The following is a 23,064-nucleotide window of genomic DNA, read 5'->3' as shown; positions in this document are numbered from 1 at the left end:
GGAGAATAGACTTGTGGTTGCCAAGGGGGCAGGGGCAGGGAGTGGAATGGATGAGGTGCTTGGGGTTAATAGAAGCAGACTATTGCCTTCGGAATGGATTAGCAATAAGATCCTGCTGTGTAGCACTGGGAATTATGTCTGAAGCATGACAATGTGAGAAAAAAGAATGTATGCATGTATATGTAACTGGGTCACCATGCTGTAGAATGGAAAATTGACAGACACTGTAAACCAACTATAATGGAAAAAAATAAAATTATAAATTTTTTTCAAAAAAATTCTGTGGAAATGTGTTTTCTCATTATAGAAGAAGTAACATAATAGCCTTCATTTTTTTGCCTCTGGCCCTCAATAACTAAAAATGTTACATCAGAAAGTTTGCTGATCCATGCTCTAGAGGAATACTTTTCCCTTCAGAAAGAGAAATCCAGAGTTCTCATCGTAGCTCAGTGGCTAACGAATCTGACTAAGAACCATGTGGTTGTGGGTTCAATCCCTGGTCTGCTCAGTGGGTTGAGGATCCGGCGGTGCCATGAGCTGTGGTGTAGGTCGCAGATGCGGCTCAGATCCCAGGCTCAGATCCCACATTGCTGTGGCTGTGGAGTAGTCCTCTGGCTACAGCTCTGATTAGACCCCTAGCCTGGGAACCTCCATATGCCATGGGAGTGGCCTTAGAAAAAGCAAAAAAAAAAAAAAAAAAAAAAGACAAAAAAGAAAAAGAAATCCAAGGTCTGTTCTTTTTGTATTATAACAGAAGTTAGCAAATACTCCTTGAATTACACAGACGGAGTGAAAGAGAATTGGAAAGGGACAAACTTTCTTTCTCCTTATGCTAATCAATGTTTTTTAATGCCTCTTCTATGAAAACAGTCTCCAGTCTCATCTCTGGTATCCTTCTGCCAGTTACCTGCCCTCCGGCCTCATGCAGCTGACTCTGGATGCGCTGGCAGAAGTCGGGATTGCACAGTAGCGTGAGAGGGGCCTTCAGCTGGACGGGCACGGGCTCGGTGGTCTCTAGCAGATGTTGCCACTCATTATCGCTGTCTGGCTCCTAAGGCATCAGGGAGTGAAAGAGGTCAGGAGGAGTGCGTCAGGTTCAAGAGTCATAGCTCCTAACCTGGGGAATCATGAAGTAACTGCAAAAAGCCAGTGACTCCTTGGGCACAGATGTATTTTTTTCCAGCCACTAGTTTAAAAAGGTAGAGCTGGTAGGATGTGAGGGGTGTTGGAAAGCGTCTTGGAGAACACTGGCATGTGGGCATAAATGGGCACCTAGAAAGATGTCTGCTGCCTGGTTTATAACCAAAAAATTGGAAACATCATAAGCCAGTCAGTAAAGGAATAATAAAACACAGCCCATCCATGTTAGGATATACCATGAAGTTGTGAGAAAAGATTTTAATGCGGGTGACACATCACTTATGCAGTGTTCCTGCCAAAAATGCATGACTTGAATCTAATCATGCAGAAATATCAATTTGAGGAACATTCTACAAAATAACTGACCTGTCTCATGCACCTCAAAACTGTCAGACATTGGAGTTTCGTTGTGGCTCAGCAATAATGAACCCGACTAGGATCCAGGAGGATGCAGGTTTGATCCCTGGCCTCACTCAGTGAGTTAAGGATCCAGTATTGCCATGAGCTGTGGTGTAGGTCGCAGGCGAGGCTTGGATCTGGTGCTGCTGTGGCTGTAGCGTAGGCTGGCAGCTGCAGCTCTGATTCAGTCCCTAGCCTAGGAACTTCCATATGCCGCAGGTGCAGCCCTCAAAAGACAAAACAAACAAACTATCAAACGTGAAAGACAAAGAAAGAATAGAAATTGTTCCAGATTAAAGGAGCCTATGAACTATAACAACTAAATGCACTGGACCAGATTATGGATGGGGGGAAAATGTTAAGTTTCTGACTTCTGAAGCGTACTGTGGTAGAGCAGGTGCACCAAACTATCCCTCTTGGCAATTTGCACTAAAGTACTTGGCGTAAAGGGGCATGTCTGCAATTGTCCTAAAGTGATTCAGAAAGATGCTGTGTCCATATACAGATAAAGAAAATCACAAAGTAAACATGGCACCTTTTTATCAATTGGTGAATCTGTGTGAAAAGGTTTACAAGATTTCTTGGTTCTGCTTTCACAATTTAAGTTTGAAAACTTTTCAGAATAAAAAGTTAAAACCCAAAAAAACCACAAAAGATTAAAACAGATGTAGAAAGCTCTCTAAAACATGGTAAGAGACATATGAGGCAACCCATACATACGGTAGAGCTCAGTAATATACAAACAGCCAAACTATATATTCGATGTGTGCACATACCTCTATGCAAAAGCACAGAATGTTTGGAAGGAGACAGACACTTCTGGGACTGAGATAAGGCTCAAAAGGGACTTTCCCTTGTACTTACATACTTCCATTTTTTATAATTAAATGTTCAGATGCTATGCAATTAAAATCTATAAGTTAATAATAAGAAAACAATTTTTAACACAAGGGGAGTTCATACTTAGAGGGTTGGGAATCACTGTTTCAGAAAACATGGGTCAAGACCCAACATCCCTTGGCAGGAACAAGCCCAACAAGTGCGCCTAGGGCTCACCTCGTTTTCCAGGTCCACTGCATCAAGGCTCCGCTGGCCCTCTACCTCTGGCTTCAGCTCGGGGAACGCTCGCTCACAATCCTGGGCGATCCAGCTTTCCCTGCCAAAGAAAGTGGGGAGGAAGAGTTCCAGACCTGAGAAGCTTAGGGTTCATTAACTTTTCCCTTCCTCTAGGTCCAGGATAAGAATGAAAAATAAGCCATACAGGATTGGCTAGAGGAGACCTCCTGGGAGATGGCCCGGCCAGGCTAGGCCACTACACACATATCCTTGCCTGCCCTTGTACTTTGGATCTTATTTTCAAATCTACTTTGGCAGTTCTCACCCATGCCTCTCAACTCAAATAATCTTCCCTTTTGTGTGGATATAATTCTTTCCTTTTTAGTTAATGCACAACTGAGACATAGAGAAAGCAAAGTTCTTAGGTTTCCTGATGAATCAGGAAAGTATCTGGAAGTAGAATTCAAGAATTCAGGACTCAGAGTTCCCATAGTGGCTCAGCAGTAATGAACCTGACCAGTATCCATGAGGATGCAAGTTCAACTCTTGGCCTCGCTCAGTGGGTTAAGGATCCGGTGTTGCTGTGAGCCATGGTGTAGGTCACACTCGAGGCTCGAATCTGGCACTGCTGTGGCTGTGGTGCAGGCTGGCAGCTGCAGCTCTGATTCTACCCCTTGCCTGGGAATTTCCACAGGCTGAAGGTGCTGCCCTTAAAAAAAAAGAAGAAGAACCTAGCACTCAAGACTCCCAGAACCCTGTCCACACTTGGACAGTGGCGAATGACAGGGACCATGTTGTATCTGCTTGGGCTAGAGCCAAAGGTCTGCAAGCTACCTCACCCTCTAAATCCCTGGCTATGTCCTCCTCACCGAGGTGCAGGGGGTGCCTCTCCAGCCCCCCACTCAGCCCAGCTGCTCTTCACTTCTGAGGCTAAGATCCCAGTCAAGAGGCCTGGTTCCTGAGGCGTGGCCTTTAGTCTGGGCCGAGGGGCTGTGCCAGAAGCCACCTTGCTGGTCCTGTCCTCTTGCTCAAGGGCAGGTCCTGTGTTGTGGTGTTTCTGCGGGAAATGGGCAGGAGACAGTGAGTCAGAACTCTCAGGTTGCCAAAAGGCAATATGAATCCTATTTGTGGCCCTTTGTCCACCCTAGGAAATCACCCTCCTTCTCCAACTCCCCCAGTCACTAGCCTAGCTATGTCACACATGCCCCACACACCTTCTGCTTGGCTTCCTCGGCCATGCGCTTACAGGCTTGCCTCAAGATACGAGATCGTTTGCCCTTGGGGGCCAGCCGATGCGCCTGTTGGTCCTTTAGGACCTGAAGTTCTGGGGGCAGGCGGCTGGTGAATGGGGTACCCAGGTCTGGACCTGCTGGCTCAGTTAATACTGCAGGGAGAGAAGATGGGGGAGACATGGTCATACTGGAGCTGCGCCACCATTTCCATTTGGCCAGAGACAACCTCAGTGTCTCCAGGCCTCTGTGGAAGGAAACCCTTTGACAAAGTGACAAAGCAGGATGGGGGATTGCAAGGGAAGTGGCTAGGGTTATGCAGAGGGCTAGGAAGAAAATTCAAGCTGGTGAGGTAAAGAATATATGTTGGGCCCAGAGTTCCCTGGTGGCCTAGCAGTTAAGGATCAGGCATTGTCAACTGCTGTAGTTCGGGTCACTGCTGTGAGTTGGGTTTGATCCCTGGACCAGAAACTTTCACATGCAAGGGGTGTGGCCATTAAAAAAAAAAGAGAGAATGTAAGCTGGGTGCAGATACTGGGGAAAGGGGTTAGACTGGGTAGGGCGCTAGGGAAGCGCAAGAACCCTGGGACACTAAGGACTCACTGGTGACGCGGCCAGCAATGAAGGGGTGATGTAAGAGGTCTGGCCAGGACAGACGCTGCCGCGGGTCCTTGGTGAGCAGTCCCTGCAGGAAATTCTGTGGAAAGAAAGGAGACCCCATCAGCCTTCACATCTCCATAGTTTGCTGGAACTCATCGGCAACCTGCAAACCAAGGCTTCTGAGTGCATTCTTACAGCAGACTAGCTAGTCTTTTTTTTTTTTTTTTTTTTTTTTGTCTTTTTAGGGCCATGCCCAGGCATGTGGAGGTTCCCAGGCTAGAGGTTCAATAGGAGCTACAGCTGCTGGCCTGCGCCAGAGCTACAGCAACAACTCGGGATCTGAGCTGGGTCTGCGACCTACACCACAGCTCACAGCAACGCTGGATCTTTAACCCACTGAGCAAGGCCAGGGATCGAATCCACGTCCTCATGGATGCGAGTCAGGTTCCCTAACCGCTGGGCTATGACAGGAACTCCCCAGACTAGCGGGTCTGGATCACACCCTCTCTTCCTTTCCATAGGCCTCATTGCCCTGGCTGCTAAAATCACAAACTCAACCGCTTCACTCCCTGGGGAGCCCCAATTCCTGTCCATGGACATTTTGGAACCCCAGAAGTAAAACCAGAAATCTCAGTGTCACCAGCTTTGTGAAGAAGTTAAGGAAAAAAAAAAAAAAAAACAGAGAGAGCAAGAGGTCACCTTCACAAGCATCTTCCGAAAGCAAACATTCAAGGGAGTCCTAACCACTCACTTGGCCCTCCCTTTGACTGCGGTTTGCGCTGGGCAGGAACAAAGGCATATACCATTAAAAGCACACTCACACGCATGAGTCATTGTGTAAAGGTGTGTTTGGGAGCACTCAAAAACAAATCTTTCAGGGAGTCTTCGGGTGGTGGAGGGGTAGGGACTGTCTCGGAAAAGGGTACATCTCTTATGCAGGATCCTTGGGGAAATCCTCGATTAGGCCTGAAATGGGAATAGAAGGTACTAGTAGATTATGACCACTGTTCTAAAATGGGGTGATTAGGAATTCCCGCTGTGGCTCAGTGGTTTAGGAGTCCAACTGCAGCAGCTCAGGTTGCTGCAGAGGCATGGGTCCCTCCCCGGCGGGGCGCAGCAGGGCAGGTGTGGTGTAGGTCGCAGCTGTGGCTCGGATTCAGTCCCTGGCCTGGGAACTTCCATTTGCCATGGGTGCTGCCATAAGAAAATAAATAAACAAAATAAGATGATGAGTCCACTGTGGCTCTTGCTGGAGACACCTACATATCTGCCCCAAGGGAGAATGAATATCCTATGTGCATCACCCACTTAAGTTTCCTTTGTTTAGATTCTTTTTGATGATGATTTGGGCCTTCCTCAACTAAACAGGTTGGAGAGAAACTTGTCCCAACTCATCTTAGTTAAACAAAGGAAAGCTGTAATGAGATTCAATCTGGGAGAAGGCTGAATTTAAATTTTATTGAAGTCCCAAATCTCACCCTAGGTAGGAAATAAAAAAGGTCAACTTTTTTTTTTTTTTTTTTTTTTGCTTTTTAGGGCTGCACCCGTGGTACATGGAAGTTCCCAGGCCAGGGGTCAAATCGGAGGTACAGCTGCCGGCCTACACCACAGCCACAGCAACGCGGGATCCGAGCCGCATCTGTGATTTACCGAAGCTCATGGCAATGCCAGATCCTTAACCCACTGAGGCCAGAGATTGAACCCGCAACCTCGTGGTTACTAGTTGGATTCATTTCCGCTGTTCCACAACGGGAAGGCCAACAGGGTCAACCCTTTGCCCTCCATCCTTCCCTCTCTCCCTCCTCTGGCCTGCTGAGACTTAGCTGCAATGAGCAGGCACCACCTCTATTCTCTGCCTCTAGTCACTGAACCAGGCCCACTAGCTCTGGCCATTTGGATATCTAAAGATTCTTTCAGGAAGAAGATGACGTTGGCAAATCGAGAAATCACTTTGGACACTGCATCTGATAGGAAATGAGCAAAAGAGAAGGTATGTAGAGAACCAGTATTTGTCTCCAGTGTTTTAAAATTACCTCCCCACTGTGATAAAGGATAGCCTGGCTCAAGGAGGGCCTGCTACTCCCAAGTTTGACCGACCTTAGAACACCCTCCCAGAAGAAGCCCCTGCAGTACAAATGCAGTACAAATGCAAGGAGCTTGCCCCAGCTCCTGCATTAATTCCGTACCTGCAAAGTGCAGCCCCAGCTCTGGAAAAAATTTTGGAAAAGAGGGCAGAAGAAGACAGGTTTCTGATGCAAAAATAGTTTTTCAATATTCATTACCTTGAAGCAAGGACTAATGGTGGGGGGCCAGCGCACAGGGTCCTTGAGAATGAGGCTGACCAGCTGAAAGATGCTTGTGGTATAGAAGGGAGGGGTGCCTACTGCCAACTCATACAGTATGCAGCCCACAGACCAGAGGTCTGCAGTATGGTCGTATGGTCGTTCTTCCACCAGCTCTGGAGACATGTAGAGTGGCGTGCCTTTAATGGAGGTCAGCACCATCGTGTTGGTGCTCATGGCCCGGGCAAATCTACAGGAGATGGTGGAATGGAGAGGGAAAGAGAAAAGACACTGTAAAAACTAGACCTGGTCACTGCTACCTATCATTGTGTAAGCTATTCCAACCTGAACAGAGAGAACACCTGCCAAAACCCAGCAGGAATCCCAGTCTCCAGCTCAGGTTCTAAAATGAGGCCCAGGGAAGTCAAGCCCACGGTCTAAGACTCCCTGCAGAGCTGGAAGCAGAGACGGAAGGTCAAGCTCCTCACCCGAAGTCACAGAGCTTGATGCCACCGCCCTTGGCAAGGAGGATGTTCTGAGGCTTCATATCTCGGTGGAGGATGCGGTGGGAATGGAGGTAGTACAGGGCCGACACCAACTGGGCAGCGATGACCTGAACCTAGGGATCCAACAGTCAGATGGGAAGAAGAAAGAAGAGACCAGAGGAAGGAGTCTGCGGATGAGCCAAAGACTCCACCCCAATACTACTGCTGATGCCATCTTCTCTTCTTTCCTTTCCTTCCAGAGCTCCATATCTTCCTCAGGGCTTGCTCCCCTTCATCCATCCCTCCATCTGTTCACGCATTCATTCAAGGAAAATTTATTGAGTCTCATGACTACATGACCATAGGCAAATAATCTTGTGCCTCTCAGATTCATCATCTACGTAAGGTGACAATAATGATATCACTTGTCATGGATTACTGTGAGCATTAAATGAGTTAAAGCATGTAAAGTAATGTAATGCTTAGAATGGTGCCTGGCACTTAATAAGCATTCAATGTGCATTAGCTGTAATTAAGTAGTACACAACTCCTTTTCTCAAGAAAAGTAGCCAAGCAAACAGACAAAACAGATTTACAAATAATGATGAGTGCTCAGAAGAATACAGAATGCAATGATAGGAAGTCCTAAGGGGGGCCTACTTGCTAGAATACAGAGAAATCTCTAGAATGAGGATGGCTGGAGAAGTGGGTGTTTAGCCAAATCCCACTGCTAACCACTATGTTTTGGTGGTAAATCTGCCTTAACCACGACACGTACCCTTGTCTCTTTGGTGCCACCACACTGGTCCTTCCCCCCTAAAGGTGCCCCATAATGACAACACCATTAATAATAATTATATATATGTATATACATATATAAATACATATTTATGTGTATGTATACAAATATGTATACATACCTTTTTTTTTCCACTTTTTAGGGCTGCACCTGCAGCATATAGAAGTTCCCAGGCTAGGCGCCAAATAGCAGCTATAGCTGCTTGCCTACACCACAGCCACAGTCACAGCAGATCCAAGCTGCATCTGTGACCTACACCACAGCTCATGGCAACGCCAGATCCTTAACCCGCTGAGCAGAGCCAGGGATCAAACTCACATCCTTGTGGATACTAGTTGGGTTTGTAACTCACTGAGCCATGAGGGAACTTCAATAGCTAACAACATTGAATATTGTGTGTCTGGCATTCTTTCAAACACCTCATATAAATTACCTCATTAATCTTTACAACAGCCTTATGAGTTTGACATTATTCTTATTTCCATTTTAAAATGAGGAAACCGAAGAGTTTCCACTATGGCACAGTGGGTTAAGGATCTGGCATTGCTGCAGCTGTAGTATAGGTCACGGCTGCAGCTCAGATTTGATCCCTGGCCCAGGAAATCCTACTATATGCCACGAGTGAGGCCAAAAAAAAATCATATATATATATATATAAAATATATATATATATGGAAAAATTTATACATATATGAGCAGAGAGAGGTTAAAGTAACTTGCCTAAGAAGATCCAGCTAGAAAGTGGCAAAACTAACCTTTGTATTCAGGGATTGGGGTGCCAGTGTTCACATACTTTATTGTCACACCACACTGCCTCTCTATACCCAGCCTCTTCTATTTCACTGGGAGTTTTCAAAATGGAAACTCTCAGTGTCCTCAGCTTGCTTTATCGGTCCTTCACCTGAGAAGAGGTCAGGGCAGAACAAGTTTGAGCTGGGATACATACCTGGTCTTCAGGAAGTTTTCCATCATCTTCTAGTATTTGAAAGAGCTCTCCCTCAGCGTAATCTGTCACTACCACCACCTGCAGGGAGAAGGCAATGGTACTAATGGCCCCACATTTATGCATTTTGCGGCTAGGAAATTCCTGGGACCCTTCTTCTTGGGGAGAGGTGACCCCAAACCAGAGTGCACCTCTTTGTCAGTCTCAAAGCTGTCGAGCATATGCACAATGTTGGGATGTCGCAGACCCCGCATGATTTCGATCTCCCGTTGCAGATTCCTCAGCTCCTTCTCTGAGCGTCCCAATTTTGGAATGAACTTCAGGGCCACCACCTGTCAGTGGTAAGGTAAAGAGTCAGGGCCTAACCACACTATTGAAATATTAGCTTCGGGGAGTTCCCGTTGTGGCGCAGTGGAAACGAATCCAACTAGGAACCATGAGGTTGTGGGTTGAATCCCTGGCCTCGCTCAGAGGGTTAAGGATCCAGCATTGCCGTGAGCTGTGGTATAGGTTGCAGATGTGGCTCGGATCTAGCATTGCTGTGGCTCTGGCGTAGGCCAGCAGCTACAGCTCCGATTAGACCCCTAGCCTGGGCACCTCCATATGCCACGGGTGTGGCCCTAAAAAGACAAAAAGACCAAAAAAAAAAAAAAAAAGAAAGAAAGAAAGAAAAAGAATTATTAGCCTCAGAGCTCCAGATCTCAAAATTTAGACTGTTTGAGCAATTCTCCCTATACTTGCTAGTCTCCCACCCCATTTGCCCTGTGGTACTGTGTGGCCTTACCAGGCTTCCCCTGCTTCTTGCCCTAGGAGGAAACAGCCTCTGCCAGAAAGATCCCTTTGGTGGATTCTGGGAGAGGTGTTTCTATCTGGATAAAGAACTCAAGATCTAAGGGATTTAGGGTAAAGAGAAGGAAGGAAAAATGAAAAGGGAAGAATAGAGTTCAGGCAGTTATCTCTTCCTACATGGCACAATAGAGAAGAATAATTGTTAATAATTTGTTGTTTACAGAGTTCCCATCGTGGCACAGCAGAAACGAATCCAACTAGGATCCACGAGGTTGCAGGTTTGATCCCTGGACTCGCTCAGTGAGTTGTGGTGTACGTCGCAGACGCAGCTTGGATCCTGCACTGCTATAGCTGTGGTGTAGGCTGGCAGCTGTAGCTCCAATTAGACCCCTGGCCTGGGAACCTTCAAATGCTGTGCGTGTGGCCCTAAAAAGCAAAAATAATAACAATAATAATAGTAAGAATTTGTTGTTTACTAGGTGCCAGGCACTGTACTGATCCAGTATGACAGCACACAATCCTCAAGCCCCATCAATCTGACGCTGTTCTTATTTTCAATCTATAGATAAGGAAACACACAGACAGGTTGAGTAACTTGGCTATAGTTCTAAGGCTGCAAAGTCGGTGGAGCTAGGATCTGAACCCATCTGAACCCAAATAATCCCGTTTCAGAGCTCAAACTCTGTAAGAAGTAAGGAGTCAGTGCCTTAGGGAAACACGTCGATATGTTGGCTGCATTCTCCACTGGAGATGAGGGTATGGAATCCCACCCAAGAGATATCGTCTTTGTTCACCACCTGAGCACTGTATTTTCTTCGACCCTTGTACACCCTCCCAAAAGAGCCTTCTCCAATCATCTCCAACACGTGGTACTTTTCCATGACAACAGAGCGTTCAGGATCCCTCAGAAGGAAGGAAGTAGAGATGGTGATGAAGGGCTACTGCTCCAGGGACAGCTCCACACATCTGGGAGGCCTGGTTCGGGCAGGGAAGAAAGGTTAAAGTTAGCTGCCTTGCCTTTTCCTCTTTTTCACAACAATCCAGGCCTCATAAACAAGAAAAGGTGGAGGGGACGGAAAAATGAGATCTTGGAGCAGAGCGCCTCCTGCAGTTCTCCCTCCTTGTCTCCTCCGGTCCCCCACCCCAACCTCGTTCCCACCCGACCCTGGGCCCCCCCTTCCCCCTCCACCCAGCCTCGCCCACCAGACCACCGCCCCCTTCACCCAGACACTCCCCTCGACCCCGCCCTCTCTACCCAGCCTCGCCCACCAACCCCGCCCCTCCACCCAGCCTCGCCCACCGACCCCGCCCCTTCCAGCCACCCAAAGTTCCTGACCCTGCCAACCACCTCAGCACCCCTCGGCACACGTCGTGCCCGCGCGCTTCGCAGAAGCCCCTCTCACCCCCAGCCTAGGAGCTTCAAGCTCCTCAGGCCGAGGGACACCGGCGCTGGCCTTCAGCCCCGCCCTTTCTGGCTGCCTGCGTACTTTGCCTGACTTAGTATTCTTCCCCACCCCCACCACCGATCTCTTTAGGCTCCTATTATTACCGATTTTACTCGCTAGAACCGGTCAGAGGTGCGGAGGAGAAAGACGTTAGGGGTGAGGGAGAGACGGTGGGCTGCCCACAGGCCCTTACTAGGGCACCTCCGAACCGTCCCTCGGCCATCAGGACCTTCTAAGGACCTGGAGTCTGCGGTTGCCTAGAAACGGCCGCTAGCCACCCTCCCTCCCGCCCCCACTTATACTTTCCGCCTCCTGCTGCCCCCGAGGGTATTTCCGGTTCCGGCTGCGAGCCGCAGAAGACATGGCGGCGTCTGCGTCGGCAACTGCAGGGGAGGAGGACTGGTAACTTTGGGGGCATGGGCTTTGGCTGACCGCCTGGATCCGGTCCGGGGGGGCTAGCTGCGGCCGCGGATGATCCGTATGGCTGGCGTGTGGGGCGGAGCGAGGGATGCGGGATGGCAGAGATGCTGACAACTCTTGCTAAGAGAGTTCTGGACTGGGGAGCCGGTGGGTGGAGGGGCGTCGATCTGACCCGAAGAAGACCTCATCAGCACCGCCCTGGCCAGTTCAGGCCGCGCCTTATCTGCTTCGATGCCCTGTCCTCCGGCTTCACCCCGTCCCATTCTCTCCTTCTGAAGTGCTCGGGGTCCCTGGGGATACCTGTTTCTCAGCTCTCTCCCCCCAGCCCCATCATTTTTACTTCCCGGAACCGATGTCCTCCAGTTCCCATCCCCCTTTCCCCTGGATCAGCCTGTTTTCTCTAAGGCTTTCCTCAGCCTTCTCCCTCCTCGACAGCACTAATGAGGACTCTTGTCTGTATAAAGCTTTACACCTCACAAGAAGCTCTCTTAGTCCTTCTCTCAAGCATTCTTAACAAGGGACCAGAACCTGGAAGCATTCTGGGATTCGGAAATAGATAAATATAGGTTCGCTTCAAGATTTATTAGCTGCGTGATGCTGACCAGGCCACCTAGCTTCTGTGAGTCAGTGTCTTCAGCTGTAAAGAAAAGTGGGTGTGGCATCTACCTCATAGAATAGTTGAGAGGGTCAGGATGGATTTGTAACATACATAAGCCTTCTTTTCATTAATAACTCTGAGGTGTAGGCACCTGAGGAGACTAGATGAAGCCCGAAGAGGGAAAATGATTCACCACAAGGTACATAGTTATGACTAGGAATCCAGGTTTTCTGACTCCAAACCTTATGTTTGAAGTCCTAGGACATTCTGTGTTTCCCCCCACCCCCTTTTTGGTCACCATCCCATCCTGTATCACACATCCAGGGCCCAGTCACAAGTAGGTGGGCAAAGTATTGAAGGGGGCCTCTCGATGGAAGGGCCACTATAAGGTTTCACTGGTTCAGGGTCCCAGCCAGTGCTGGCTTTTTTTTTTTTTTTTTTTTTTTTTTTTTGAGACCATCCAGACTTGTGGTTTTCAACCTATTCAGGTGGACTTTAAGATTCTGAAGATACCCTCTGTGTCACAGAGAGAGCAGTATTGATTGCACAACTAGCCTGTGGTGCTCTAAGACTCTGATGCTCATGTCATCCAGAACCAGTCCACTGTTACCTGTGTTATATATATGTTATGTTTTGAGTATCTGCCTAAGACTTAAAAAGACTTTAAAAGATTTTGAGAAATACCATCTACATATGTATGTATATACACACACACACATATATATATAGACACACACATACGTATACATATGTATATATGTCCATTCTTGGTGAAGAAGAGACAGTATAAGAAAGCAAACCAAGGGTTCCCTGGTGGCCCAGTGGGTTAAGGCTCTGGCTTTATCACTGCTGTGGCACGGGTTGCTGCTCTGGTGTGAGTTTGATCCCTGGCACAGGCCAAAAAAAGAATGCAAACCAAGTATATATTTTCCATGTATTCTGTAGGTAGAGCTGTTGCCTCAAGCCAGTCACTTATCTTCAATGTCATTACAACTTGTTTCTGTGATTAAACATTTGTGACCTCTGATTTACATCAGGACCACTGGATCCTGACCTGGACAGGTTGATCGAGATCAATCAGACAGCAGGGATCGTAAATACATCAAATATTAACTACATCCTCTCTTTCCTTTTAAGGGAGAAAGTTATATATAAATAGGGGGAAAAACAGGACATAGATTAGTTACTATGGCCAAGATACTATTTTACTTTACGTAAACCAATCACCTTTCATCACAATAACCCTGGAGAGTAGGTGGTGATATCTGTATGTGGTGGACAGGGTAGTTCAGGCTTACAGGTATAAATAACTACTCAGATCACGTAGCTGGCAAGTGATTGGTACCTATTACTGATTCCAAGACTGATGGCTTTTCCGCTAGAGCACAGCCTTTATACCACATAGCTCTGTTCTGTTCAGGTGGGTCTCTCCTTTGAGGAGGTTAATGGTGACTGGTATTGGCAGTGTGCATAGATAGACACTGGGATCCATGAACAGCAGCGTAGGGAAGGCCAGGTATTAGTAGCCTTAATTCTCATCAATGGACATCATATTTTTGAGTTAGAGAACTGACCCCAAAGGAACAACCCACAGTGTGATGAAACCTAAACAGGGAGTCGAGAAACCTAGGCCCGGTCCCAGTTCTGCCTTTGTTAAGACTGGAGATCTGGGCTAGTCATTTCACCCTCTTGGGACTCTGTTTCGTCATCTGTTGGCAGAAATGATCTCCAAAACTCTGATTCCCATGCTTCCTACCTGGCCATTTGACAGCTTAAGGAAACGTTTCCCCCATCTGTCTTTATGGAGGTTAACAAGAGAGTGCACTCAGGCCGATTGCCATTTTTCTGCAGAGCCAGTCTTCAGTGGCCTTGGTGGGGTTTAACAGGGAGAGCTGTCATGGTGAGTCAGTCTCCCCCTGTCTCTCTAGGGTCCTTCCCTCTGAAGTTGAAGTGTTAGAGTCAATCTACCTGGATGAACTACAGGTGGTTAAAGGAAATAGCAGGTATGTATTTAACTAGAGGTGGGCAGGAGTCCCCTTGGGAAGGAGAGGACTCCATGAAGTATCTGAGTGCCTGGATTCAGATATTTCTGTCATGTAGACAAAGACTATTCCTTTAATGCCCCCCAAGAAAGAGCCCGATGCTTACTTCCTCTGGCCGCTTTCCTTTCTCACCACCATCCTCCCCAGCCCTCAAGCCCCTGCCCAGTCACATCCCAGGTCTCCACTCCATCCACCTGCAGATCGTCACCGTGGGAGATCTCCATCACCCTGCACCCCGCCACTGCCGAAGACCAGGATTCGCAGTATGTCTGCTTCACTCTGGTGCTTCAGGTTCCAGCACAGGTGAGGCCTCGACTTTATGGCAACAATGGGAGGCAGGGGAGAGGCCCCAGGGTGAAGTGCTTTGGCAGTAACTTGTCACTTTCTCCTCTTAGTATCCCCATGAGGTGCCACAGATCTCTATCCGTAACCCCCGAGGACTCTCAGATGAACAGATCCACAAGTAGGTCGGGCTGGTCAGCGCAGGGGAAGCTTGGGATACAGCCCAGTCTGGTGAGGGCAGGCGGCAGGCCTAATGTTTGCGTTGCTGTCTCTCTCTCTCTCCAGGATCTCACAGGCGCTGAGCCATGTGGCTGAGGCTGGACTGGGTACGGCCATGCTCTATGAGCTCATCGAGGTGAGAAGTGTGTTAGAAAAAGTCCTTCCCTTCCAGCGAGAGCAGTTTCTTTCAAGGGAGACCATGGGCCTGGACTCCACCACATCTGGAGACATTCATTTAATTATTGTTTAGGTAAAGCCTCAACTGATCCAGAGACATGAAATGCTCTTCTGTTACAAAAAGTCTCCCCGAAAGACAGTTCTTTCGCTTTGCCAAGTTAACTATTCCAGCATCTTTTTGAAGTTTTAGTGAAATATAGTTGGTTTACAGGGTTGTGATAACTTTTGCTGTATATTCCAGCATCTTGACAGAAAATTACTTCTCCTCTTTGACTTGCATCTTTTCTTGCTGCAGTGTCAGTGCATTTCTTGTTCTCTTGGCGTTGGCAGCTGAAAGTAGTAAGAGATCTTGCCTAGAGCTTCTAGCCATAAGTGAACACTTGACCTTGGTTCAGCTGGACCTTGGCTACAGGGTCTAGCCGTAAATGAACATTTGGAGGCTAGTTGGCCATTGGCCAACTAGAAGGTCTTGGTTCTTTTACTCAGAGAACCCTAGTGAAGGAAACGACCCACAGGAAACCATACCTAGAGCTCTGAGTTAAAATACACAGGTAACGTTGGTTGTTTGAGATCAGAAAATACAAATACAGTCTTGTTTTCCTCTGCGTTTTTGAGAAGATATGCAGAAAAGAATGAAGGTGGGCGGCCTGGAGTCCAAGTGGGCAAAGACCACTGTAGCGCTTCTGAGTCAGGCCTCCACAATGCAGCTTTGAACTTGGTGGAATTCCAGAGTATTAGCTATTCAAACAGTATCGCAGATGCATATTTCATAGCTCAGCCCAATGCCTTGTGAATTCTCTGTCCGTTTGGGGTGTCAGTGCCTTCACTTTCTTTCTGAAAGCTGACTCCAGAGCAGGGGGATAACCCGGAAAGTCCTCCCAGAGGATATGAGTTTTATTTGAACATTTTTTTTTCTCTCTAAGGTGTTGTATTTCCATCCCCAAGATGTATAAACGGTGACTTAATGAGTAGGAAAACAATGAAACTGGATTTTGCAGCTGGGCAGATTTGGGGGGAGGGCGAGGATGTGGAAGAGGATTAATTCCAAGCAGAGGGAGATCACCAAGACAGAAATAGGAGTTCCTATCGTGGCTCAGTGGTTAAAGAACCCAGCTAGGATCCATGAGGATGCCAGTTCGATGCCTGGCTTCGCTCAGTGGGTTAAGGATCTGGCATTGCCATGAGCTGTGGTGTAGGCCGGTAACTACAGCTCCAATTGGACCCTTGCCTGGGAACCTCCATGTGCCAACGGGTTCAGCCCTTAAAAAAAAAAAGAAAGAAAGAAAGAAAGAAAAATCAAAACAGAAATGCATGAACACGGGGAGTTCCCATTGTGGCTCAGCCTGTTAAGAACCCAACTAGTATCCATGAGGATGCAGGTTTGATTCCTGGCCTCGCTCAGTAGGTTAAGGATCCGGTGTTGCTGTGTAGGTTGCAGATGCAGCTCAGATCCTTTTTTGCTGTGGCTGTGGTGTAGGCCGGCAGCTGCGGCTCTGATTTGACCCCTAGCCCAGGAACTTCCATGTGCCGCAGTTGCGGCCCTAAAGAAAAAGAATCGTGTGAACGTGAGATAAATTGGCTTGGTGGGAACAGTCCAGCAGGTCACTGCTGGGAGAATGAGCTTTGCTCATAGTTCTGGCTGCCGCCTCCCTGTTTAAACAGTGTCTTCTCTCCCCGCAGAAAGGGAAGGAAATCCTTACAGATAACAACATCCCCCACGGCCAGTGCGTCATCTGCCTCTATGGTTTCCAGGTGGGTTTCTCTCTTGGGACCTGGGGTCTGCTCAGGCCAGTGGAGGGCTCGGGAGAGCTCTGATGCAGTGCCCTCCCTCCAGGAGAAGGAAGCCTTTACCAAAACACCCTGTTACCACTACTTCCACTGCCACTGCCTGGCCCGGTACATCCAGCACATGGAGCACGAGCTGCAGGCCCAGGGACGGGAACAGGAACAGCAACGGCAGCACGCCGCAGCTAAACAGGTCGACCCCGCCGCCCCTTGCTGGCTTGATACGGCCAGCTCGCCTAACCTTTTCTATCCTTCCACTGCCAGGCCTTCTCAGCCTTTTCAGGGTCCTGGGTATCTTGGAGATTAATGAAAGCTCCCCTCTGTCCTGGAACAAGGGCATCCTTATGTGCATGTAACAGTATTGCACGTGGTTTCAGAAGGTTTCCAGACCTCCAGTAGGCAGCCTCTGCTCTGGCCCACCTCACTACCATCAGGTGTGGCTGTGCCATTCTGTCCCAGCTCTCTGTAGGTGAGGCTGGCGGATAGGGTTGGGCAGCTGACAAGTGCCCTGGGCTGGGAAGCAGGCCTGTGATTTCTCCTCTCTTTTCAGAAGGCCGTGGGTGTGCAGTGCCCAGTGTGCAGAGAGCCGCTCGTGTACGATCTCGCCTCACTGAAAGCAGCCCCCGAACCCCAACAGCCCATGGTAAGGAAACCCTCTTAATCTCAGCCAAGAGTAATGGCATCTTGTCTGCTTCGAATAAGATGTCTGGTATTGGGCCCAAGCTACCTGGGCCCTCTCTGCAGAGCCACGGCCCCCACTCGGTGCACACAGCTTTGTTCAGGAGCCCAGTTCTGAGGGATAAAACCAAGAACCTTGAGCCCATCTCCTGAGGCAGTCCTGGAAGAGCAAAGGTTTCAGGTCTGCCTTCTGTTTTATTCTGCCTTCCATGCCCTTCTGCTCCCTTCCCCCAGGAGCTGTACCAACCTGATGCAGAGAGCCTGCGCCAGCAAGCAGAACGCAAGAGGCTGTACCAGAGACAGCAGGAGAGAGGGGGCATCATTGACCTTGAGGCTGAGCGTAACCGGTACTTCATTAGCCTCCAGCAGGTGAGGGAAGGATTTCTCAACCCTCCCCTGATGACACCAACCTTCCTACCAACACACCCCTCTGCCACCGGCCTCGGGTGAGCTTTGTTCTGCTCTGGGAGGATAGGGCCGATAGTGGTTGGCTCAGATTCTGAGCAAGGGGCCCGCAGTTCCCCGCTTTGAGGAACTGCATCTCCTTCACTGCATCTGCTCAATTCCTTCTAGCCTCCTGCCCCTTTGGAACCTGAGTCAGCTGTAGATGCCTCTAGAGGATCCCACCCACCCAGTGCCCTTGCCACAGAACCATCCATCTCATCAACTGCTCAAACCACCCTGTCACCTCCTCTGCCTGTGACCTCCCAGTACACGTGTGAGAAGATTCCAGGGCTTGGGCCAAATCAGCAAAAGCTGGGCGAGACCCAGAGAGCTATGCCAGAACCCCCCCGGGCCAGTCGAGGCCCCTGGAGACAGGCCGAACGGAGGCACCTAAAGGGAGGGGAATGCAGTGTCCTCAAAGGTACCATTGACACCCAGGAACTGCCACCTCCTGAGGGGCCCCTCAAGGAGGCCATGGACCTAAAGCCAGAGTCCCGTAACCAAGGGGTGGAAGGTCCTCCTCAGGAGAAGGGGCCTGGCAACTGGCAGGATCCCCCACCCCGCAGGACTCGGGACTGTGCTCGCTGGGAGCGCTCCAAGGGTCGGACACCAGCTTCTTCCTACCCCCGCCTGCCCCGGGGAAGGGGAGCCTATCGGCCTGGTACTCGAAGGGAGCCCGTGAGCCTTGAATCTGAAGATGGTTCCTAGCAGTACCTGGAGGGGACAGGGAAGTGGGAGGGGGCAATAAAGAGATTTGGCCTGGTTTGGCTTTCCTTACTCAGTAGTGCCTCGTCTGTGGAGCAGGGCTCTCTTTCAGAACTCCTAGCAAGACTGGAACATGGCAGTTTTGCTCTGAAGTCTGTTCCCTGAAGAGATCAAAGTCTGGGTGAAGAGGGGGGCTGATATCTCAGCTAGTGGGGTGGATTTCAGGGAAAACTGGTAGATGCCAACATTTAAGCAGAATATGCAAGGCGCCCACCCCCCCTCCACAGAGCCCACCACACACCCGCATCTGTCTGTCTGTATACAGAGTACCTTTAGGTGGAGGACAGGGGGTACCCTCCTATTTACTGTAGTCTTTATTCTTCTGCCTTTGTCTTAGGCTCCGCCCCCAGCACTTATACATGTGGTTGTCTGATGGGGCCCATAGCCATCCATTTGATAGCCCCTGCTCTTCACTCAAGGACCAACACACGGAGGTAGGAAGGGAGGTTAGAGACCAGAGTGGCGTGGTAGGAGTTTATTGATCCCCGAGAGGAGGAGAAAGCGGGGCACGTCCTGGTGGTCACCTCCTCAGAGAGTCAGCATGACGCACTGCCCCCTCGGGGTCATTTTTATACAGCATGAAGTAGCCCTGCACCTGGGCAGGACTGATCTGAGTCGTAGCTTGAAGGGCACGATCTGCAAAGCTCTCGGCCAGGGAAGGTGCCTGCCCGGGATAGAACCTCTGGAACATCTGGGTCAGCTGCCAGCGTGAGCAGTGGCCCACATACTCCTTCAGGTCTACTCGCCCGGGGCGTATCAGGGCAGGGTCGAGCCTAAGAGAAGACAGCAAAGGCAGAGCCATGAGCAGCAGGACCCCTAGCACCCGCAAAGTGGTCCCTCTGAACCTCGTGATCCTCCCAAGGCACCGAGGAGGTCTTGCCTCACAGTCTCAGAGCAGCTCGCTCTTTACCTGTCAACGTGGTTGGTGGTCATGAACACAATGCGTGCCTCAGTGGACGCCACGCCATCTAAGGCGTTAAGCAGTCCACTGAAGGTGAGACGACCTAGACCTTGGTACTTTACTGGGTCTGGAGGAAGGCAGAGAGAAAAAAGCACGGGTGGTCACAGCCCTCCTTCAAATGAGCATCTCTTTCTACTCCCACCCCTGCCCCACTCATCAGTGCCTCTTGTGGGCTAACCCAGCCGTCCTCCATCACCTCTCGGGATTTCTACTTTCTTCCACTGTTCCTCATTTAGAAACATTCCCTATTCCCTCAGCTCCCCTCACTTACTCTCCGCAGCCAGGTCCCGGCTGAGAAAGGCAGCATCCACATCCTCCAGGAGCACCAGGCTCTGCTGCGGGGCCACGCTCAGCAGGTGGTTGAGCCGGTCATCCGAGAGGCTGGAGTCTGTGAGACTCAGCAGGCAGATGCTGTGCTGCAGCTCCCCAGCCAGGGCTGTGCTATGGAGGAGGAGGGATGACAGGTAATCGGCAAGGTGGGAACCGGTCCTTGGGCCCAACTGCTCTCTCCTCCCTGTACTAATTTTGTCCTGGAGGCCTAAGCCTTCCACCAGCCCACCCTAGAGTCCCCAGGTCTCGTGTTTATCCTGGTCCCTGTTCGCCACATTTATTCCCCTCTCCAAGCCCACCAGCCCCATCGCCAGTTTGAGGGTTAAGAGACGTGGAGTCTACTCACATAAAACTGCTCTTTCCGCAACCAGGGGGGCCGTAAAGCAGGTAGCCGCGTCTGTAGGGAATGCCTAGGAATACAGCCAGGCTGATGATCACGACCTAAAATGAGTCCTTCACTCGGCCCCAGAAGTCCACACTCATTCCCAAGCCTGCTCCCCGGAGGCCTGAGGACCTCAGCATCGGAAGAAATCATTCCCACAGGCAACTTTTCTTTCTTCCTCGTCTATGGGAATGGCGCTGACCAGCCTGTTCCCTCCTGCTCTACCACCACATGAAAACCAGCCTGGCCAAGGAGTTCCCATTGTGGCGCAGCGGAAACAACTCCGACTAGGAACCATGAGGTTGCGGGTTTGATCCCTGGCCTTCCTCAGTGGGTCAAGGATCTGGCGTTGCTGTGAGCTGTGGTATTGGTAACAGACGTGGCTCTGATTCAACCCCTAGCCTGGGAACCTCCATATGGCACGAGAGTAGCGGCTCTAAAAACCAAAACAAAACAAAAAACCAGCGTGGCCAAGACCCTCGCTGCTTCTCACCTCTGTCAGTGTACCACTTGGGGTTATCGATGAATTCCCGGATGTCTCTGACAATTCGGTCAGCCAGACCCTGTTCTAGAACCACAGAATTCAGTGGCCGCCGGCGGCGCGGATAGCCGAAGGGGCGCCATTCAGAGCCCACAGCTGTGTACATCACTGTCTTCCCTTCCTCTTGCTGCAAGGCTAGTTCTCGAGCTGGGAGGGGGGAGATGAGACAAAGACACTAAGTCCTCTTTGCCACACGATTAGGCAGCGCTGTGCCATAACAGCTCCCCCTGGCCCCGTGGGCTCAGATCCTCCTACACCTCCTCTCCAAGCCTCTCTCCCTTTGATGCCAAATACCCCATCCCTGAAACGCCCATTCCCCACCCCCAGAAAGCCCACCCTGGGCCTCCCACACCTTCTTCCAGGATGTTGAAGAAAATCTTTCGGTCAGTGCCCAGAGCCGTGAAGGTAACAGACTCCCAAGGAGTCCCCGTCTGCAGGTCTATCATCTGCATCTCTCGGCTCCGTTCCACCCGGATCCATTTCCCCTGGTACCTGAATGAGAATGGTCAAAAAGAGGCGAGGGAACAGGTCAAACCCACCTCCTCTCCTTCTCCTTTTCCACGCTCAGAGCCCTCCCTGGCTCCCAGCCTTACCAGATAAAGTGGTTTCCAGGGCTAGGGACAAATTCAAACTTAGTGGAGATGCGACCACTCTCGTGCTGAAGGTATGAAGTCTCGACACTGAGGTGCTGAGTGCGGGCACTGTGGCGGGTGAGCCAGCTAAGCAACCAGGCGTAGCTCCTGTCTCGAGCAGGGACTTCCAGTGTGATCATATAATGGCGCCGGAATGCCACCAGGCCCAGCTGGGCGCCCTTCCGGGCCAAGGCCAGGGCTGTGCCCACACCCACCAGCCCAAATCCAGCCCCAAAGTAGGGGTTGTCCTTCAGGGCCAGAACAAAGTCTGAGAAGGGCATCTTGAAAGGAAAACACTGAACCTTACAAGCCCTGAGGCATTTTCAAGACCTGGGGGTGGGGAACAGCAGAGATGGGATGAAGCACAAGATTAGTTTAGCAACTGGACTCTGAAATTCCTCCCCAACCCACCTCACCCCCTGCAGAAGCTGGGAGCAGGAAGGACAGGTCAGCATTACTCTGTGCTTCGATATGCTCCCTTTGCGGGATGGGATTCCAGGCCATGCATCCCATTTTGCCGCTCATTATCCTGTTCGTACCTGTTTCCCACCAGATGTCTCGGTCTGGAGATTCCTTAAACCTGAGAGAACAATATAACTGGCTTCACATCAGGGTAATGGATGGACAGAAATTTGTGGTCCCTGTGACCAGCTAATATAGAAAGGGTCCCGCTAGCCAGAGTTAGTGGGGGACAAAGAAGCTACTCTCTTCGGTCAACCTGTCAGTAACCACCTGCCTTGTTATCATGAGTCATGTCCTTCAAATGCCCTCTCTTTTACATGCTCAACTCCTAATGTCCTGTTTGGCCCCTCATTACCTCCCACCTAAACTGTCTCTTTAAAATTAACTTTAGTTCTTGAAATGGCATCTTAAAGGTCTCCACGTTCTGCTTCACCAAGCTGCAATACAAGGGCCCAGATCTTTCTTCAGAAGGATCTGCTTCAATCCCATTACTTTCCCTACTCCTCCGATAGCTGGCTCTCAACAGGGCCCTGAATTAGGTAAAAACTCCTCTGCCTCCACAACAGGGCACCATCCACCTTTACGGCTTAGCTCCTAATACTCCGTTTAACAAATATGCAAACAATGCCATTCCTCCTTGCCCAAGCAGTTCTCCTGACTCAAAAAGGTTCATTCTAATTTCTTCCTTCCCTCATCTCCAGGTGAAGTCCTACCCATCTGCTACTTCCTCCATGGAGATTTTCCTGAATTCTCCCCAATAAAATGTACCCAGGTCTGATTCTAGACTGTCAGATCCCGAAGGGTAGGAGGTCAAATCGTTTCTAGCACACCTCCCTCGACCCCTGCCACTTGGCTCTGCGCCTGACACGCAGGGCGGTGAATAGACAGCAGTGACCTCGGGTGAGGCTCAGAATAGGATCCAGAATTCCCCCAATTCCTATGCACGGAAGGCCACAAAGCCGTCCTGCCCCCGGTCCTTGTGGACGCCCAGAAGTCCCCTCCGGAACCCCACTACACCCCAGCTCGCGCCGCCAGCAGCGTGGTTTGGAGTAATAGGTCACTCCGCCCCCTTACCGCCATGACTCTCTGGCCCTCCCTCTCGATGGTTTCACCTCCGCGCTCTTGGGGGAAGCGCCTCCAGGCCCCGCCCCCTGAGTTATTTCCCCTACTTCCCGCCAC

The 23,064-nt window shown here is 50.1% G+C and overlaps 3 protein-coding genes across 5 annotated transcripts in view; 1 reads left to right on the top strand and 2 right to left on the bottom strand.

Moving 5' to 3' along the window:
* The window catches only part of STK36 (serine/threonine kinase 36), a 28,198-nt gene extending 17,001 nt beyond the window's left edge, over window positions 1–11,197 (bottom strand). The window contains 11 exon segments of the mRNA XM_021076483.1: window positions 908–1,051; window positions 2,596–2,695; window positions 3,465–3,652; window positions 3,810–3,979; window positions 4,428–4,521; window positions 6,707–6,956; window positions 7,195–7,325; window positions 8,937–9,014; window positions 9,125–9,265; window positions 10,520–10,697; window positions 11,059–11,197. Coding sequence (XP_020932142.1) covers window positions 908–1,051; window positions 2,596–2,695; window positions 3,465–3,652; window positions 3,810–3,979; window positions 4,428–4,521; window positions 6,707–6,956; window positions 7,195–7,325; window positions 8,937–9,014; window positions 9,125–9,265; window positions 10,520–10,603 — 1,380 coding nt within the window. The 5' untranslated portion in view covers window positions 10,604–10,697; window positions 11,059–11,197.
* Window positions 11,059–18,590, top strand: RNF25 (ring finger protein 25). Of its 2 annotated transcripts, none has more exons than XM_021076485.1 (10): window positions 11,059–11,569; window positions 14,114–14,188; window positions 14,428–14,530; window positions 14,623–14,690; window positions 14,795–14,864; window positions 16,586–16,657; window positions 16,740–16,883; window positions 17,241–17,333; window positions 17,603–17,737; window positions 17,942–18,590. In XM_021076485.1, the coding sequence occupies exons 1-10, from the start codon at window positions 11,529–11,531 to the stop codon at window positions 18,518–18,520; spliced, it is 1,380 nt and encodes a 459-aa protein (XP_020932144.1). In that variant the 5' UTR covers window positions 11,059–11,528; the 3' UTR covers window positions 18,521–18,590. The 2 variants fall into 2 exon arrangements, with proteins under 2 accessions (XP_020932144.1, XP_020932145.1); XM_021076486.1 differs by having other exon boundaries at window positions 11,333–11,569; window positions 17,244–17,333.
* Window positions 19,038–23,062, bottom strand: BCS1L (BCS1-like (S. cerevisiae)). 2 transcript variants are annotated; one of them, NM_001243676.1, is given in 9 exon segments: window positions 19,038–19,350; window positions 19,488–19,605; window positions 19,810–19,979; window positions 20,215–20,278; window positions 20,744–20,938; window positions 21,144–21,283; window positions 21,385–21,753; window positions 21,963–22,003; window positions 22,960–23,007. In NM_001243676.1, coding segments are annotated over 7 exon segments (1,260 nt in total). In that variant the 5' UTR covers window positions 21,705–21,753; window positions 21,963–22,003; window positions 22,960–23,007; the 3' UTR covers window positions 19,038–19,097.

The sequence above is a fragment of the Sus scrofa genome, chromosome 15 (assembly GCF_000003025.6).
Source record: "Sus scrofa isolate TJ Tabasco breed Duroc chromosome 15, Sscrofa11.1, whole genome shotgun sequence".
Lineage (NCBI taxonomy): Eukaryota > Metazoa > Chordata > Mammalia > Artiodactyla > Suidae > Sus > Sus scrofa.
Note: the sequence above shows the minus strand (reverse complement) of the source record. Positions and strands in the feature narration are given on the sequence as shown.